Source organism: Micrasema longulum, unplaced genomic scaffold (genome assembly GCF_059751315.1).
Source record: "Micrasema longulum isolate JH-2025_06_02 unplaced genomic scaffold, ASM5975131v1 h1tg000846l, whole genome shotgun sequence".
NCBI lineage: Eukaryota > Metazoa > Arthropoda > Insecta > Trichoptera > Brachycentridae > Micrasema > Micrasema longulum.
The window spans coordinates 218104-237196 of NW_028278038.1; the positions used below are offsets into that span (position 1 = coordinate 218104).

Sequence of the window (19093 nt, forward strand, 5' to 3'; positions counted from 1 at the left end):
ATAGTTGCGTAAATTGTACGCAACTATTTGTCTACAAACGTTTGGACCCACTCAAAGTATTTTTGATTCAACTCATTTGTTTAAAAAGAAGTATATAAATTTTAATTTATTTTTATGGGTTCCCAAGTAGGTGAAATAATTCAACCAGATAAATTTCACCCACATCAATAAAGGTTTCAGGTCCCTGATTACAACGGAAAGTTAACATTTATCTTCAATTTCATTTACAAAGTAAAATTAAGTTTTTTCTATGAAAAAATACGTTTTCAAGTTTTTTTTCAAAACATGTTCAATTATAAGTTACCGACGAAGGTACTTAAATGTTCTAGCAAATATACTCACTTTCGAACACAAATATTGTTTTTTTTTATTAACAGTCGAAGAAAACTCTGTTACCTTTCCATTGTAATCAGAGCCGCTGTTTTATTTTACAGTAAATCAATATATGCAAGAGCGATAGAAATATGGATATTTAAACAGATGCACAATGGTAAAAGGGGGAAATTGACCACTTAAACTAGCGAATGACAGTTCATAAGTCATGTTAATACCTTTATTTATTTCCTTCTCCAAAATGTTATCCATCTCTGTTGTAGTACCAACATTACAGCACTAAGATAGGTTATGTACTAACTTCATTAACATATAAATACGTAGACATACCATGTAGAGTAAAATATTTTTAAAATTGTGAATCGAAAATGAACACATAGTTACCGAGTTTGTTTGTTTGTGCCAGGAAAACATTCAAAGATCATGCAAATGTTACCAAAAATTGGAGGATACTCATTTTTGGTACATAAAAAGTTTGTATTTAAACATCAATAATCAAAATTCGTTTTTGGTGGATCCCAATCAGATTCTTTTCTTATGTTCCTTATAATTTTGATCCATTAATTGTTTTCACTACATTTAAGGTTACGCAAAAAAATATTTATTAACGTTTATGATATTTTAAAAACGTGTTTTTACCAGTGCAGTTCTGTAAGTAAGAAAAGCTGTCTCGTGCCATTAGGCATAGAATGACGTTTTTTTAAAAAAACCTTTATTTGAATATTAATTATTTTGATCTTTGTTAATCACTCATGAATAAAGATTTACTGATGACAAATTACTGAATCCTTTTTTACAATGTTTATTTGAAAAAAAATTACACGCTTTCATGACACAAACATGCATTTTTGTTTCGATTCTAAATGCCACGCCTGGCTAGCGGTCGAAGAACGACTATGGGTTGGGCATAAGTTAAATATCACCATTTAAGAGGGCTCAGGGCATATCTATGAGTATAAATATGTCGATGACTAACGAGTATTGAAAAACGCAAAATGAAAGCATTGACATCAGGTCTGTTTTTATTTTATTACTCTTAGTATTGATGACAAACACTTAAAAACGATCAATTAATATTCAATATTTAAAATATTTCCTCTTTTGGCTTTCAGATTAAACCACTCAAAGTAAAAAAATAAATAGTTTCTTTTGTTAAACTCAATTTTATTTCGTATCTTTCACTTTATCTTTATTATTACTTAAATTTATTTAAATAAGTTACACACTTATTTTATATAATTTATGAAAGATGGTGGAGTTCTATGATTGAGGATATATGAATAAAGAATGTTAGCAATGCTTACTTAAAAATTGTTTGTATTTCATGTATTCTTGTTGAACTTCCAAATAAATAAAAATAAAATAAAGTTAACGGGTAAGCGTGGTACATTCCGAGCGCCGACGCTGGCAGTGCAGACAACGCATAACTCTCGCGATCAAATGTATGTTTTACCTGAAAGCGTGACGGTTTAGATATATTCACATTATCATCATTCCCTTTCCGCACCTAATGATGCATAGGGCACTACATCGGTACACCAATCACAACGTATCTTCATACTTTTTATAACATAAAGGGATGATGATCAGTTTTACTCTTCAAGTACTTGTCCAGGTACTTTGCAATATTCTGGTGTGAAAACACCCTTTTTAAATAAATATTTCATGTCAATCATGTCGGAAATCATACTTGAGACCTCTTACATGGTAGGCAAACTCACTGACCATTACACCACGAGGCCGACTAATGGGTTACTGCCGTACAAAAAAAATTGTACGCATTAAAGATTATCCCACGCTTCACTCGACTGTTTTCGCTTGATTAATTTTAATGAGCGTTTCATTTTGAAGCGTGACTGATTAAAACTCATTCACTGTCAAGAAAAAAAAATATGTGTGTGGTGCTCTAAAATAGGTTTTTTTTTCAAATTTTTTGGATTTTAAAATTTTGATTTATTTAAATTTATCCAAAATTAAAAACATCTATATCGCGCGTTTTCAAAACAAATAAAAATAACGGAAAGTTATCATAAAAATAAGTGTGAGGTTTTGTGGTAACATGTTTTTTTTTGTATGGATAGAAAATAGTTTGCATCAAAATACGATAAAAAATATATTACGTTTGGTCAATTCTAACTAGAAGTTAATTTCGCTTTTGAATGACCAGTTTAATTCTGGCTTTATTGTGCTTAACCACAATGGAGGTTAGTTGAGCACTATCACACTATTGGCTGTAACTTGTGATACAAAACACTACAAATAAAATTAAAATAGCTCTTGGACAATGGAAACCGCAGGCCATATTACCTTCCCTTCTCTATTAGGACCAACTGATGGAGACAGGGCTGGCCAGCAAATGGTACACGCGCTTAATAAATAATACACGAATCGGCTTATACTGCCGTCTCTAGTGTCGTTGTCTCACGGATCAAAGATTCAAGGTTCACACCCCTTTTGCCACAATTTGATTACCATTTACAGATAGTGTTTTTCTGGGTTATTATGCCGTGTTTGTGGGCTTTGTATTGCCGACGTTTCGGAGCACATTGCAGTGTCCATCTTCAGGGCTGAATTTATGAGTGTAGTTTTTAGTGTGTTTAATTGTGAGGAATTTGTACCGTGTCGCAGTCGGGCAATGTATGTGGTTAAGTGTGTGGAGTTTGTACCGTGGGCTTTGGAAGCACCGGGTACCATGAGGTTCGTAGTCGTAACCCATCATCCCTGTTTATGTTATTAGGATGCTTGTATATTTCTATGGCTTCCTTTATTAAACGGGCTTGATGATTTTTGGGCTTTCCAAGGACATTTGGTTCAAATGAGAAATCATGCCCTGTTTCTATGTAGTGCTCTGCAAGAGCTGATTTATCCGGGTAGCCCAACTTGCATGCACTCTTGTGCTCTTTTATTCTTGTGCTCTTTTATTCTTCTACAAACGACTCGACGGTCTGACAAACGAAAGGTTAGTAGTCCTATAACTTTTTTATAGAAGCACAGACAGAGTATTCAGATGAGGGGGTTGCTTTCACTCCTCCAATCAAACGACCGGAAAACTTTCATTTAAACATTTTATTATAACAAACATCAACATCAATATCAGCAACAAAAAAATCCTTTCAAAACAATACACCGTGCCCGAAATATGAATGCAGTTATGTGATTGGTCTGCTTTGTCCAATCACGTTTAACCTAATTCCTGCCAAAGATTACATCTGAGAACGTAGGTATTACCTGCTTACGTAAAAGGATACCTCAACGAAAAAAAGAGCCAGCTTTATCTTCCCAGTACATCCTGATTTTAGACTATTTCAATCCTAGCTACCGGAGGGCATGGTGCGACAATTGTAAAGTAGATTTATGGTCTCCAAGCAATGTCCAGGACACCGACCTATAACACGTGCAAGGCATTTGCACAAATGCACTTTTTTTCCAAAATGTCTGCGGATAGCTAGACTAAACTATTCAGAAATAATTGTCACTTAAAATGGAAATTAACTATCAATCTTCTGTGATCTGCCAAATTAGGTGATTGAATTCTGTGATCTAAAAATTTACCGTTTGTTGTATTTTTGTAGCAACACCATGTTAGTTATTTCCAAAAATGTTTAAACTATTTGATGACCTAAAAATAAAGATTGCCATGTAAGACAATTTGGTATAAAAATATAATAAGATCGGGTTTTGGTCCTGTGGCTAGTGTCTCGGACTCACAGACCAAAGGTCTGTGGTTCAAATCCCACTCTACCCCAACTTGATTCCATTTTCTAATAGTGAGTTATTAACAACTCATTGAAAATGGCCCTCAAAATTAAATATTTGGGTAAATCATAAAATTGCAAATATTTCTTGTAAAAAAAAAAAAAAAAGTGGTTAATTTAATACCAATTGATGGTCTGTTTCATTGTCTGACAGACAAAAGGTTAGTTATACCGTTACTCGAATATAAGGTTTGTGAGTTAGGGTTAAGAACACTACCCACGGAATCTTAAACGGGTTTTAAATTTCCGTTTTTTTTTAAATGTTTAAAACGTGTTAGTCAAATAATTAAGTGTTCCAAGAAATGGTTGAGCTTTCCCGATGTACGAACTCTAAAACTTAAAGGTGGGGGCGGCTTAGTCTGGAATTCCGTAGCCTTTACCGCACTAATCTAATTTTCATTGTGGTGATTAGACCACTATACTGTATGCTGCGAGTATAATACACGTGCTCTAGACACATACATGTACTCAACTTTGTGTGTTATTATAAACGGAAGTTTTGCTGCCTGGGGGTACAAGCTTGTAGGTGCTACAAGTTTTACACAGTTTGTGTGTTTAAGAAGACTAACCATGGTCTTTGGTGTTTTTGTAAACAATAATACAAGTGATGTGGCAAAATATTTGCTTTAACACAAAAAAGGCTTTAGAATTACGTGTAAGAGAAATCAAATTAGTACCAGAGTCATTCCTCAGATACACGAAGAAAAATAATCATTACCTGGGAAGTATGTTTACTAGGGACGAAAAGGCCGAGAAAGATATTGAAAGGAGGGTGAGTGCTGGGAACAAGGTGAACGTTTCACTAAATTCTACTTTGGCAAACAAATGTTTATCGCAGGAGGCTAAACTAGCAGTTCACAACGGAGTTCTAGTTTCAACTCTAGTGTATGGGAGCGAAGTATGGAAAAATGATGATGAAAGTAGGTTGAATGCTATCAAAATGCGATCCCTCAGGCGAATGTGTGGTAGAACGATGTATGATGGCTGCACAAATGTCGAGATCCGTGAAGTGTGTAAGGATGAGACATGCATTATTGACAGAATCAAGAAAGGGGTGCTGCGTTGGTTTGGACATGTAGAGCGAATGGACAGCGAAAGCACGGCTTAAAGGATCTACGATGCAAATGTTGATGGATGCAGAAAACGAGGAAGACCGAGAAAGACATGGCACGATCAAGTCCATCAAATACTTGAGATGGACATGTCAAAAGTAGGAATAATCGGCGTGCGTGCATGAGAAGATGTATGAATGTAGAGGAAGCGAGGTCTGTATGCCAAGATAGAGTGTTGTGGCGTTCTATCCTCTCTGCCTACCCCTACGGTGAAACGGCGTGATGGTTTGTTTTGTTTTGTTTGTTTGTTATTTCCATCACCAATCTGCCCCATTTTTGCATGCATCAGCCAAAGATATATTTTTTTACAAAACAATACAATTTTTATGTTGGTTTATTGTTTTTTTCGCATGTTCTGACGTTTGCGTTTTATAACAATTGTTTTCCTAATAATATTATAATTTAAAATAACTTCAGAATTTGTGTACTTATGTATAATTAGAAAAATAAAAAGTTTAAATTTGTTTTTTTTTTTACTATTTTTTTTTTACATGGAACAGTAATGTATGCCATTTGTACTCTGTACCTTTATTTTACACCCCCTGAGCCTCAGTGTCATTCCTGAAGTGCATGTTATTTTTGTTAACTATGCAAGCTTAAAAAAAATTGTTTGAATTTACTTGAAAAAATAATAGAATTTATAAATGCACAAAAAAATAAATTACTCTGTTACTGAGAGGGTTAGTTGTTATAATTTTACCAAAAATCAAACCAAGATAGGTCGAGTTAAAAGCAGGTTTATGGACCATTCATTCCATTAAACCCGATATTTTTTTGCATGTATTTTGTCAGCGCACGGTGTAGTATTCAGCGCATTTGGCTTTTATGCAAGAGGTCTCAGGTTTAATTTCCGACACGGTTGATATTAAATATTAATTTTAAAATGTGTTTTTACACTATAACAATTATTCGTAAATGAAGCGTAAAACTGATCATCTTACCTATATATAAAAAATCATCAAGATACGTTGCGATTGATGAACTAATGCAGTACCTTATGCACCATTAGGTTTGGAAAGGGGATTATGATTTAATTTTTTAAATCTCATATATTGAAGCAATTCAAACGTTTAATGAGTATTTATCATCTCCAAAATATGAATTAGGAAGACAAAAAATATTCTCTTTGAGTTAATTTTTTTTTCTTTCAGTATAGGTAATAATTGATTTAGAAGGTTTTGTTATTATGCTGACTTTATGAACCCAAAGGGTCTTTGAACTTCCTAATTCGCGATGGTGTATTCAATACATCTTTCTTAACGTTATGTATTATTAGGACAATATTTGGTGGGCCAAATTTTTAAGTAAATTTGAGAGAAAAATTTAATATTATGTCTCAAGAAACAAACACGAAAACTAACACAATATGTCTGAATTTATAAACTTTTCATTTTGTTGCCTTGGTCGATAAAGTATTTAAAAAGCCAAGCGCGAATACCTCAAGGGACCACTGGTTAAACCTGAGGATGTTAAAGATCTCACCCCCTACACAACGGACCGATGCTTTACGGATCTAGGCTCGGAGGGGGATATTTAGCAAAATGTAAATTCTCGCCGTCTACATAGTAGCTTGGCTCTTTATAAACCTGGGCTTGGAGGGCGAAATATATTCACGGAGAACCATCATATAAGATCTTCACAGGTCGCAGTTACGTCAGGAGCTTACATAGTACTGACTGCCACTACCAATAATAAGAATCAGAATACATCTATATCATACAATGGGTTAAATTACTTTTTATTTATTATACTCCAAAAAAGCCAAGAAAGACTGAAAGATAAAATTGGCAAGGTGAATGTGAAATATTGATTTTAAAGGACGTTCAAACTACAATATTTCATTGTTCCTGGAGCGTATTTTTTTTATTGTACATGAAGCGAGTGACCACCTTTACTTCATAAAACAGACGGTCGAATTACGATAAATTTAGTTGACCAAAACAGTATCATATGGATTGCTCGTATGATGATGATGATTAAATTAAAGATTTAATTTTAAAATAATAATCAACAAATATAAATAAACAATTATGTTTTTACAAAAAAAAAATAATCAGAATTTAATTATATTTGGAAGCAAAGTACACAAGTATATTTTAAAACAATAATGAATATAAAATTAATTATATTCTTACCGTTTATGACGTGTAAAATCACACTAGCAGATTCCAGATTCGAGGGGCTACACGAGTAGTTTCCAGAATCGTCTCTTCTTGCATTGTAAATCACCAAAGTCCCGATCTATTAAATACACAAAACAAATTTATTCTAATATTTATTAATTTTTGTTTTATATTCAATTATAAACGCCCTGTGGGCTTTTCAACAATGCATAACAACTCAATATATATTTTAGTCTAAATATTTTTAAACAGAATAGAATTTTGGGAAAAAATTGATCAAAACAAAAAAATTACACTTTTATAATACCACAGAAAAGGAGACTCCCATGTTGAAATAAGGCGATGTTGCGAAATTTTATTTTATAAAAGGCTGTAAAAAAATATTACGGAATGGGAAAAAAAATATGAAGAAAAATAATTCAAACAGAAGGTTAAGAAATTCAAAATACATATGTGTTAAATAACTTATAATTTAAATAAATGAATTTTTAATGTTTTTATTAGAACACACAAAAAAAAAATTATTTCTGCCATATTTCAAGATTCAAAATTAAATATAAAAATTAAAAATATGTGTTTGGAAAAAAACAGTTTTTTTTCATGTATTAAATTACATTTTGATTTATTTTACAAAAATAAAGGTAAAATATTACATAAAAGGAGATAGGTACAGAATTAAATGTTTTTGACAAATAATAACAGCTTTGGGCAAAAAAATTAAGTATACTTTTAATATTATATATGTAAGAAAAGTAAAATACAAAAAACCAAAGTGGTTTTTGTAGCATTAAAATAATGTTATAATTAATAGTTAAATTATATTATCATTAAATTAAAGTAAATCATTCATATTAAACGTTGAATTTGTTAGTTTATTGATTAGGACTATTTATATTTTTTTTTTAAAGTGAGGGATACGTTGTTATTTTTTTATTATATTTATCTTGATATGAATCAATAAACAAATAAAAATAAATCAATCAAATAAGATAAAAATATATGTGGTACCCTAATTCAATTACGATAATTAATCTTAATGGAGATTTGATATTATCTAACAGTTTTTTTAACAATCAATTATATTTAATATATCGTTAAATTGCGTGAACATAATTACTCATATATATATTTTTATATTTTACTTTTTACTTTTACTTAAGCATTTTTAAGACTGGAAAAGCACACATAATAATAAAATTGTAATTATTTTTTTAATATTTTAATAAAATACATAATTTACTGCCTTAGAACGGAAAAGCTATCCCTAGTTAGGCAGTTTAGATGAAAAAATAAATACATGATGTTACTTTTATATACACAACAGTTTTTAAACTGATAATAAATCGACATTCTTCATTTAGCATTTTTATTTATCTAACAATATAATATGTTTATTCAATCAAATAAGCTAAGATTAAAATTTTTAAATATCAATTAAAAGTAAAACAGAAATTTGCTTCAAACTAAAAAAACAGCCAGAAGCCATGCTCTAGACTAGAAAAAACATTTTTTTTTTCATATAGAGCCAAAGAATCATATACGCAGAAAAAAATACTTACTATTGGATATCGGTAATCAATAATTAATTTCACTATTTTTTAATTTCGGTGGATACGGGATTCCGTAAAATTCGTCTATTCGAATTGATATTCGGGTTGAAAAGGTTAATAAATTACGATATTTTGTGTATTCTTACTGTAGTGTCAGGACCTATCCTCTCCATTCGTATATCCAAGAGGTTTCTGTCATAATTGAGGACCCTCTCGCTGTCCCTGTACCAGAAAATGTAGGCTGGTTCCTCCAAAGACCTTGTGATTACGCAGCGAAGGCTGACAGTACTACCTGCTTTCACATGCATCTCTGATTCTCCCACTATTTCTATTTTGGGAACTGGAAAAATACACAAACATAATTAGTGAATAATTACAACCTCGAACTAATGGTTTACAAAATGTTATAAATCAAACTTAGATTTTTATTCCATTGTCACGTGGTGGCCATATTTTTTTATGGCAATTATCAACGATACCTAGAAAATGCTACAACATAACTGTATACAAAAAAAAGTTGATATTTTTCACATCAATTAACACAATATTTGAATTAAAATCACAAGTCTAAGAAATATTCAGACAAAATTATGGTTTTGATTATAACTTAATATTTTTTGTTTTCCGTTTGTTTTGATAATGATTTATTTATTTATTTATTTTTTCACACTCTTTATCAAAATACAATTCCATATTCACTTTGCCCAGCTAACAAGGTTACATACCCCGTTCCAAGCTAGGCAATTACATTTTAATATATTATAATACTTAAAAAATTAATATAGAGCACAGACAAACAAAATATAAACTTATTCGGATACACATTTTGATTCATATACATACAGACATACACATATATACACACATGTATATATAAATATACACATATATACACATGTACATACACACACACGTACATACACCCATGCGCATACACATACATACATTCATAAAAACATAGACAATTTATTTATGCGAAACTTCATGGTTGTCATCTATAAATATATATTTTTTAAATTATTCCTTATTTTTTATATTTTATTTTTGACATCCAGTAATGTTCTCCAATCCGTGGCATGCATCAATTTTTCTGACTCCCTACGACCAATGTCATGAAAGAGCGAGGTCAACACCTTCCGTAACTTGACAACACTCCCGTCTTTCCACGATTCTGGCAAAAGGTTATGGACCTTTTTGCCTACGTTATAGTGTTGTCTCGATGCCAGAACAGTGTTGACCCCTTCATTTAGTATCAGATCCCTATTAGAGTATCTTGTATTATGGTTGTGGTTGACGCTTGGGTAAATGTCTCTCTTTATGTGTGTAACCACTACCGTTCTCAATATATACTGTTGAATGAATGTTTTATTTATATTATGTGTCCGGTTTTAATGATTTTTTGGTTTGTGCATGAACGATCTACTCAAAAATATATTTTAAATGCTCTTTTATTTGTAGATGCTGTTTTTTTACCTCATAAAATAAATTATAATTTTTCTATGAACGTACCAAAAATGGTTAGAAAAGTAATCTAACCAAAATTTACCTAACATGATTTTCCTAACAACGATTAAATGACAAACTATTTATTATTTTCCTTAACGAATAAAAAAATACAAAAAGGTTAACCTTACATCGAATATTTTGAAATGTCACATTTATTTATGTTTTTTAGGATAATATTGAGAAGAAGTCTTTAAGAGGATACGGGGTCTGACTTTTCTTCATGCAAACGTATTTTCGTATTTTTGTTGTTGGATTTGATCATTCCATGTTTTTCTCGGTCTTCCTTGTTTTCTGCATCCATTAACATTTGCATCTGAGATTCTTTAGCCGATCTTTCACTGTCTATTTGCTCCACATATCCAAACCAATGCAACACCCCTCTCTTGATATTGTCAATAATGCTTGTCTCAGCCTTTCATAGTGCACGGATCTCGACATTTGTACTCCTATTATACATCGTTTGACCACACATCCGCCTGAGAGATGACACTAAGACAGAATTCAACCTAATTTCGCTATTATTTTTTTACAATCGCATACTTCGCTTACATACATTAGGATTGGCACTAGAACTCCACTGTGAACTGCTCGTTGTACAAACAGCCACTCAAAGGTTAATGAAATATTACCTTGCTTTAAAGATTGCAATAGTAAACATTTTTTATCTAAATTATTTTTTTATATAGAAGCATACTTTATTGATATTTGTTTGTCGGGATTCGAATTATAAATACCGAATTACCAAGACGGCATCATATTGTCATCTTTTTAACATAAAAGAAAACCTTCGAGATAGTTATGTATTCATATATTTGACATCAAACATGGCTTGGTAAGTCAAAAATAATTTTCTCTTTTTTGCTTATACAAAAATATGACGGTTTCTGTCTTGGATTTTCTATTTTAATTCTAAAGAAGTTTTCGAAGCTTTGTGGGCTAAACCAAAACAACATAACAAGAAAACTTTACTTGTAAACATTTGTCTGGCCTAACATTCTTTAGGAACAAATCGAGTTTTGGATTTTTTTTGCGACAAGAATATGGTGATGTAAAAACATCCCAAATTTGTTTAAAAAGTCACGTAATTTGAATATTAACCCCGCATTAAATAAACTCAAAAAGCAAATTATTTTATGAAAATAGAAAAACTTTTTAAATCGTTTGGTTATTTTTTGTATTCTTTAATTTTGATGTACAAAATCGGATGAAATCTAGTTATCTTTTAAAAAAATAACACTTTAATCAACCATTTCAATCTTTATATTCTCTTTTATCTTTATAACTCCTCTTAAACGACTCGACCGATTTTGATGAAATTTTTTAATGAGTACTTGAATGATATTTTAAAAACTTGAAATTTACAATTGAACCCGGTAGGTGGCGCTGCGATTTTAATGTCTATGGTTTATTGAAAATTTGAATATCGAAAGAACGTTTACAGAACCAGCTAATAGCAGGCAAGCCAACGTTCGGGCAGGGCAACGTCTGTCGGGTCCATTAGTGTGTCATACTAAAGTTTTCATGTTACACCAATTATATTTCCCGCCTCGTGGTTCAGTGGTTAGCGCGTTGGCCTTTTGTACTTAACGCATTAAAACAACGGATAATATTTTAGAGGAGGGAATATGGAAATCTAGAAATTTGTGCTTGTGACCTATCATTGGTTGATTAAAGTGGCTGTTTTTCATACTATGTAACTTTCACTATTCTCCCTATGTTAAAACATCCATATCAATTCAATTCTTCCATCCTTCCACCTAAAGATAAATCCCATGCATGATTATGGAATTAATTTTTTGGTAACCTTTATAAAGGGCGTCGAAGTTAATACATTTTTAAATAATGATAATAGTAATCTATAAGTTATGAAATTTATAAAATTACTATAATAGACATAGGCTATTGTGATACAAGTAAATACAGTTTCTGCTACCATTTGTGTTTGTAATATGGTCATGAGAATTAATGACGATATCCGACAATGACTCACAGTGAAAGGGATAGTGACAGTAGTAAAGTTAAATTCAATTAAAATCGCGTTATATGAAATTGAGAATTTCAAAAGAATGACTCTTTTATTGAAAAAAAAAAATATTGCTTTTGTATGAGTAAAACCAATAGAAAGCCCCACGGTTTTTCACTCTTAAAGACTGTGGTAGATAATTTCTTTACGCGCAATTATGTGACATCGCTTTACCACAGGATTAAGACGGATCATTCGTTATTTCAGGCATTTAAATAAAAAAACATGCAGACTTACGGTTTTATAATTCCTTTTTCATAATTTGTAAAAGAAAACAAATAATTTAGTACCGTTATAGCAAAATAAATTAAAAAACGTAAATATGCCTGTAATATTACATGCGTGCGTCTTTCATTTCGATTGGTACACCAATCGCAACATATTTTGATCAATTTTGTTACATGAAGGTAAGGTGATCAGTCTTACGCTTCAGGTACCAGTCCAGCGACTATGAAATATTCTAGTGTAAAAACACCCTTTTAAATATATATTCCATATCAACCATGTCGGAAATCGATCCTGAGACCTCTTGCATGGTAAGAAAACGCGGTGACCATTACACCACAAGGCCGGCTGTAAATCATTATTCAGTGTTTAAAAAGCAAACATTACTTAGTGTTTAAAAATTAATAAACCAATTTATCTTACAAAATATGATTGGTATCAGAAACACATTATACTGTTTAAAAAGCTACCGAATAAAAAGTAATTAAAAGATGTGATAATAACGAATATTATTATTTTTTTCGGTTAAAATCTAGTTGATAATTTTATTAATTTACCTTATACATAAAAATATAACAAAATAATGCTTAGTTGAATTCATTTATTCAATGTAACAAAAGCTTTTTTCCAAGTTTTTAATTCAATAAGCGTCGGTACTTTTACATTTTAAAAATGTTAAACTGAATAGTGTAATGCAATAATGTGCTAAGCTGCAAAATCTAAATAAAAAAGTTAGATTCAGCATCATAATCTAAAAAATGAAAAATTTTAATAAAAGAGGTTGAGCAGAATCGAACTTTCTGGAATATTAAATGTGTGTCCATCGAGATCAATATACAAATCATATTGAAAAAATATGTTTTCTTGCATGACCAGTCCCGTTCCAAAAAAAAACAAATGCATTAACACAAAAAAGGAATACATCAATACTCGTACTCAAGTGTTACTTAATTTGCCTCGAGCGTTAAGAGGAAATATTCAGTACAACTGTCCTAAAAATCTACGAAAAAAATTAGTTCTGAAGAGCGAAAGAAATTATTTGATGAATTCCAGTAACTTAGTTCTTTTGAAAGCCCGGTGCACATATTTGTGCAATTTCATCAAAGCGATGAAGGAGTTTTGTCACAATGTCAGCACTGCAAAATGTAAAAAGGCTGAACTGGCCTTTATATGGAAATATTGTGTGAATGAGATTGACGTATGCAATACAACCCTGCTAACACACTAAATATCAGCCAATTGCGTGTTGATGTTTGCTTTTATTTCAAAACGGAAATATTACATAGGTACTACGAATACCGAAAATAAAACTTATTTAGAAAAATCGATTGTATTTTCAAAAACAATATAGGTAAAAATTAAAAAAAAATAAAAAGTAATAATAATAATGTATATGTCCCTACAAAAACGCGACATGTGTGGCATTAATAATTGTGACGTCAAGATTCGTGACGATGTTTTATTAAAATTTATACGATCACAAACAAAGTTCAAAATTTACGTGAATCGTGACGTTTTAAGGGCATCGCCAATGTAATTGACCGTTTTCGTGGGAATTAAAAATTATAAATTCAAAAATATTTTTTGCGCTTCTTAGTAGTAGGTACTGTAAACTTATTTTTTTCTTAGACCCTTATTAATTTAAAACTGTAAAAAAAAAATTCTAATATTGCAGGAGTAATAAATAAGTTGTCAACAAGATAAATCAGTGGAGATAAGATTGCTTCGTAATGAGCAGGAAATCGAGTAGGAACAAGTTGGCCTCGTAGTGTAGTGGCTGGCTCTTAAGCCTCCCATTTTACGGGTACCGGATTCTATTCGGTTTATTTTGTGTTCAATTCTTATAAAAAGGGTTTCTTCGTAAAACACTCATATGGTAAATATCAGAAAAGATAATCTTGACAAAGTTAATATGAAGACAAATCTAGACAATGATGGACAAATGCTGATATTATAAAATTAAGAAGAACAAAGCAGAAGCTTAGATTTTAAACAGAATTCTGCTGTTTTTGGCCAGATGAAAAATCATTGTCAGCAGGAAAGCTCAGAGATTTCAGATAAAATTTAGAGCTCGTACTGAAAGATTTATCCTGTTTTTATAATTTCCTGAACGCTGTTTGGACTAAAAACTTTATTGACGATGTATGTAGAAGGATAAGGAAATATCCTATTATTTATTTTATTTTGTTTTGAATCTTGAAAAGAGGCACACATAAAACATAAATTAAATCCAGAAAACTTTGATTTTTTTCATTTCTTATATTTTTTTCTTTTCATTTTACAATAGAAATACATACGAGTATACAATTTACAAAAACAAAAAAAAACTTTTAAATTAACACAAAAAAATCCCACAAAGACATGACACAAAGACATGTGTGCGTATACACTTTATTTTAAATTTAAATAAAGACTACTGATAGAATACGATAGATATCAAAAAGTGAAAAATTAAGTGTTCATATTATTAGATTACAATTTTTTGTCACTAAAAATGAGAAAATATAATAAAAGTAAATTCTATTCTTTAAAAAAATTAAATCTGCTTTTTTTATCCATAGTTTTAAATAAAATTGTAATCGGACAATTTTCAAATAATTTATTTCAACATGTTTAACGTTAAAATTTAATTTTAATAATATTTTTACTAAAAATTTGACATCGCAATACTATATTTACTTAGTATGAATAATTTGACAAATAAAAAAACGTTGATACTTAAATCCCTTTTTATTTTTCCTGAAAAGTAAAAATATTATAAAATTATTGCGACTTTCTTATCGCGAAAGTAAAAAATGAAATGAATCGGGTTGTGGTCCTAGTGTCTTGTGTCTCAGACTCACGAATCAAAGGTCCATGATTCAAATCCCACTCTTCCCTAACTTTATTCCCATTTTCTAATAGTCGGTTATTTACAACTTGTTGAAATTCGCTCTTTAAATGAAATATTTGGGTAAATCAAATGAACGCAAATATTTTCTTTAAAAAAAAAAAATATATTTATTTAGTATTTTCCTTTTATATTATTATCCATAAATAATAAATATGGAAGTTCTATAACATTGAGTAGTTATTTAAATTACTTTATATAAAAAAAAAAACAAAACGTCAAAGCCAATAAATACTTAACTACATTTTACTTAGTGCAACTGACGAAAACATTAATTTTTATCTTAGTTTTAGGGTTGTGTGGCTTAACGCATTTTCTCATCCAATCCAGCCAACTTTTTCACTTTTTTCATTCAGTCCGCTATTTTCCACCATTACCGCCCCTAGCGGCAGCGCAACGAACTTTACAACCAACATAAATGATAGCCCTTACTCGATGTTTACGCCCCTTTTCAGACATTTGAAAACTGGTAGAGAAATATAGTTTATCCTTGTACCAGGAGCATAGGAAATGAAAGGATACTATTAAAGTATTTTCGTATTGAAGTACCGAAGCAAACACCGTTATTTCAAAGCTTTTAAACGCTGTTTAAATTGAAATAATATTTATGGTTTTGCGCAGTATTATTGAGCGAGCAGATCTTATATCAAATCCCCGTTTCACCTACAATAATGAGAGATGAAAAATTATTTAAGAGAGGGAATGAGATTAATTATTTGGGAATTATTTTAGATTTTAGACTTACTGTTTTTTTTTAGAATAGTATTAAAGAGTAAGTTCATACACAAAAATTACATTAATGTTAGGAAACAATGTTTTGATCATGCATTTGTAAGCATTTGGACATACTCAAAACATTGTTATCAACTTTAGTTGATTTAAGAAGCATATATATATATATATATATATATTTAGCAGGTATAAGAAAACGGACATCAATTAAATTTGAATTTGTTTTCAGGCGTTGCCTTGTAGGTAAATAGGTTCAGCCGGATGAATCTCACCCACATAATAAAAGTATCGGCTTTTTAGCTTCACAATAGTCATCAGATAGAAAAGTGTTTTGATGATTTGATGTTTCTCTGTGATTTGGTATAGATACGTATTGTTTTTTTTTTGTTGCTTGAGTGCATGTTGTATAGTGTAAATTATTCTCATGTTTTCTATATGTATTTGGGTTTTGTGTCGTTGTTTGATTAGTTTGTATTGCTAAGTTCTTCTTCCTTTCCATGGCGGGATCTGGAGCGTGCGGCCGCGGTCTCAATTTGGAACTAACACTGTATTCCTTCAATGTCATACTGGGAAATTAGAAAAAGGTGATTGTGCTGACCATGTGTATTTGATTGATCACAAATGGTCAATACTGCAGTGAAGGGTACAATTAAAGCTTTTAAAGTTTCTTTGTTTTGTTATTTTCACGATTCAGTTTTTAAAAAAAAATTAAATTTACGCTTAATTCGTTTTAAGAAAATTGATATTGATATGCGAAACTGAAGAAAGACTCAAGTCTTTATGAACAGTTTCGGGAAAAGGGTGGATGCTTTCGTTGTAGATGGAAGAGTTGAGGAAATGTGTATGTTTAAATATGGACAGAATGATATATATATAATTGTAAAGTGGCCACTTAATCCAGCCAATGACAGGTCATCAGAACTGTGAATGCCTAGATTTCCATGTCTCCTTCTCAAAAGTGTTTTCTCTATCTGTCGCAAAAATTAAGATCATGTTAGGAAATAAAATATTATGGATAATCATTCAATACGATTTTTATTACACGTCGAGAAACGGTCAGTTTCCTGGCATCGCACGCCATATCTAACATTCAGCACCTAGATGCCACAAGGATGAGAACCTCCCCGATACGTGAGTAATCTTAGAGTAATAATACGCCACTTGCTAATACTGTCACCCATTCAGACAAAAATCATTATTTTTGGTTGCTTATTTTGTGAGTGTACATTTGTCGATTATGTGGGGCCTGTCCTAGCGTTGGAGCTGCTCGCAATTGACCAGTCGGACTACCGCAGTTTCACCAAGAACGAACCAGTTTAATGGCTTCCATTTCTGATCCATTTCATTTGTCGGGATTAATACAGATTGACATTGCATTCTACATATCGAGGGTATTCATTCACTTAAGATATTATATTTAAAATGCAGTCCACTATATCGTAGAAGCTCTAGGGTTTCGCCCCCCGCTATTTCTCGCCCCGCATCCAAGTCAGAATTTGTTTTCTCACCAATATGTTTATCAACTACGAAGTTAGCTACAGTTTATGAAAATAAAACAAGCTGTAGGCACTCAGGCCGAGGATTGCAAGCGCACACCAAAATCGTCCGTTACACGTTTGTTTTTAAACTAATCCAATTCGGAACGCTTTTGTTCTATGCAAAAGAGCTGAAGGGTTTCTCTGGCGAATTATTACTCTAAGTGATTAACCTTGACACTTGATTCATATTCAAAAAAATTAAATGTAATTAGGATTTCTATAGATATAAAATGAAAAGTGGAGATAATTTCATACGTCTTAAGGTGAGACTGACTAAAACTCAAAACAATCCTTACTTTAAATGTTGCCCAATATCGTTGATATGAAATATTAATTTAAATCGGTTCTGGTCTTGTGACAACTATTGTGGACTCACGGATCAAAAGTCCGAGGTTTGCACCCCCCTTTACCACAACTTGATTCCCATTTTTTAATAGTGAGTTATTTTCAACTCGTTGAAAATGGTCACCAAAATTGAAATATTTGGGTAAATCGTAAAAACCTTAACGTTTCATTTAATTTAAAAAAAACATTGAAGAGGGTTTTTACACTATAATATTGTTCCTGGACTGGCACCAGAGGCGTAAGTCTAACTATTTTACCTTCATGTTACAAAAAAATTTTATCAAAATATTCTGTGATTGGTATGCTAATGCAGTGCCAGATTTATCACGAATCGGACAGTTTTGTGTCAATCAACGGTGCGCGAAATAATTTTTTATTTTATTATATTATTAGAGCTCACGTAAGAATATGCTTATGTGTGCCCTTCTACAAGATTTATAACTCCGAGATATGCCCATTTTTGTTTTAATTATGTTCAACTAAATATTTTTTTATCTGATAATCTTCAATTGTATCTATCCCAGAAAAATAAGTTTGCTAACTCATGGAAATACAATTATGTTTTGTAAATTTTTGTATTTTGAAATAAAAAAAAAAAAAAAACAAGAAATTACCTTATTTTATAAAACGCAAAATAATTAATATGCATAGTCTTTTGTGAGTGATCTCATGTATGCTGTATTCATTGCGACGCTTCGGCTATTGTTGCAAGAGCCGTATTCAGAGTAAAACATGTGTTATGTAGAAAAATCGAGTTGTAGTTTTCTGGCTAGTGTTGCGGACTCATAAAGAGATCATAGGTCCGAACCCTACTCCACCTGAACTTGATTCCCATTTTTTTATGGTGAATTATTTACAACTCATTAAAAATGGTCCAATAATTAAAATGTTGTGGTAAATCATAAGAACGCAAATATTTTATTTTTTTTTCAATAAAAATTAAACCGTGTTTATGTACTTG

The 19093-nt window shown here is 31.2% G+C and overlaps 1 protein-coding gene across 1 annotated transcript in view; it reads right to left on the bottom strand.

Moving 5' to 3' along the window:
* Positions 1-19093, bottom strand: part of LOC148278668 (neurotrimin-like) — a 99145-nt gene that overhangs the window by 2599 nt on the left and 77453 nt on the right. Inside the window, exons 6-7 of the mRNA XM_088231043.1 lie at positions 9020-9213; positions 7336-7441 (exon numbers count right to left, since the gene is read on the bottom strand). Coding sequence (XP_088087169.1) covers positions 7336-7441; positions 9020-9213 — 300 coding nt within the window. The remainder of the gene's footprint in view (positions 1-7335; positions 7442-9019; positions 9214-19093) is intronic.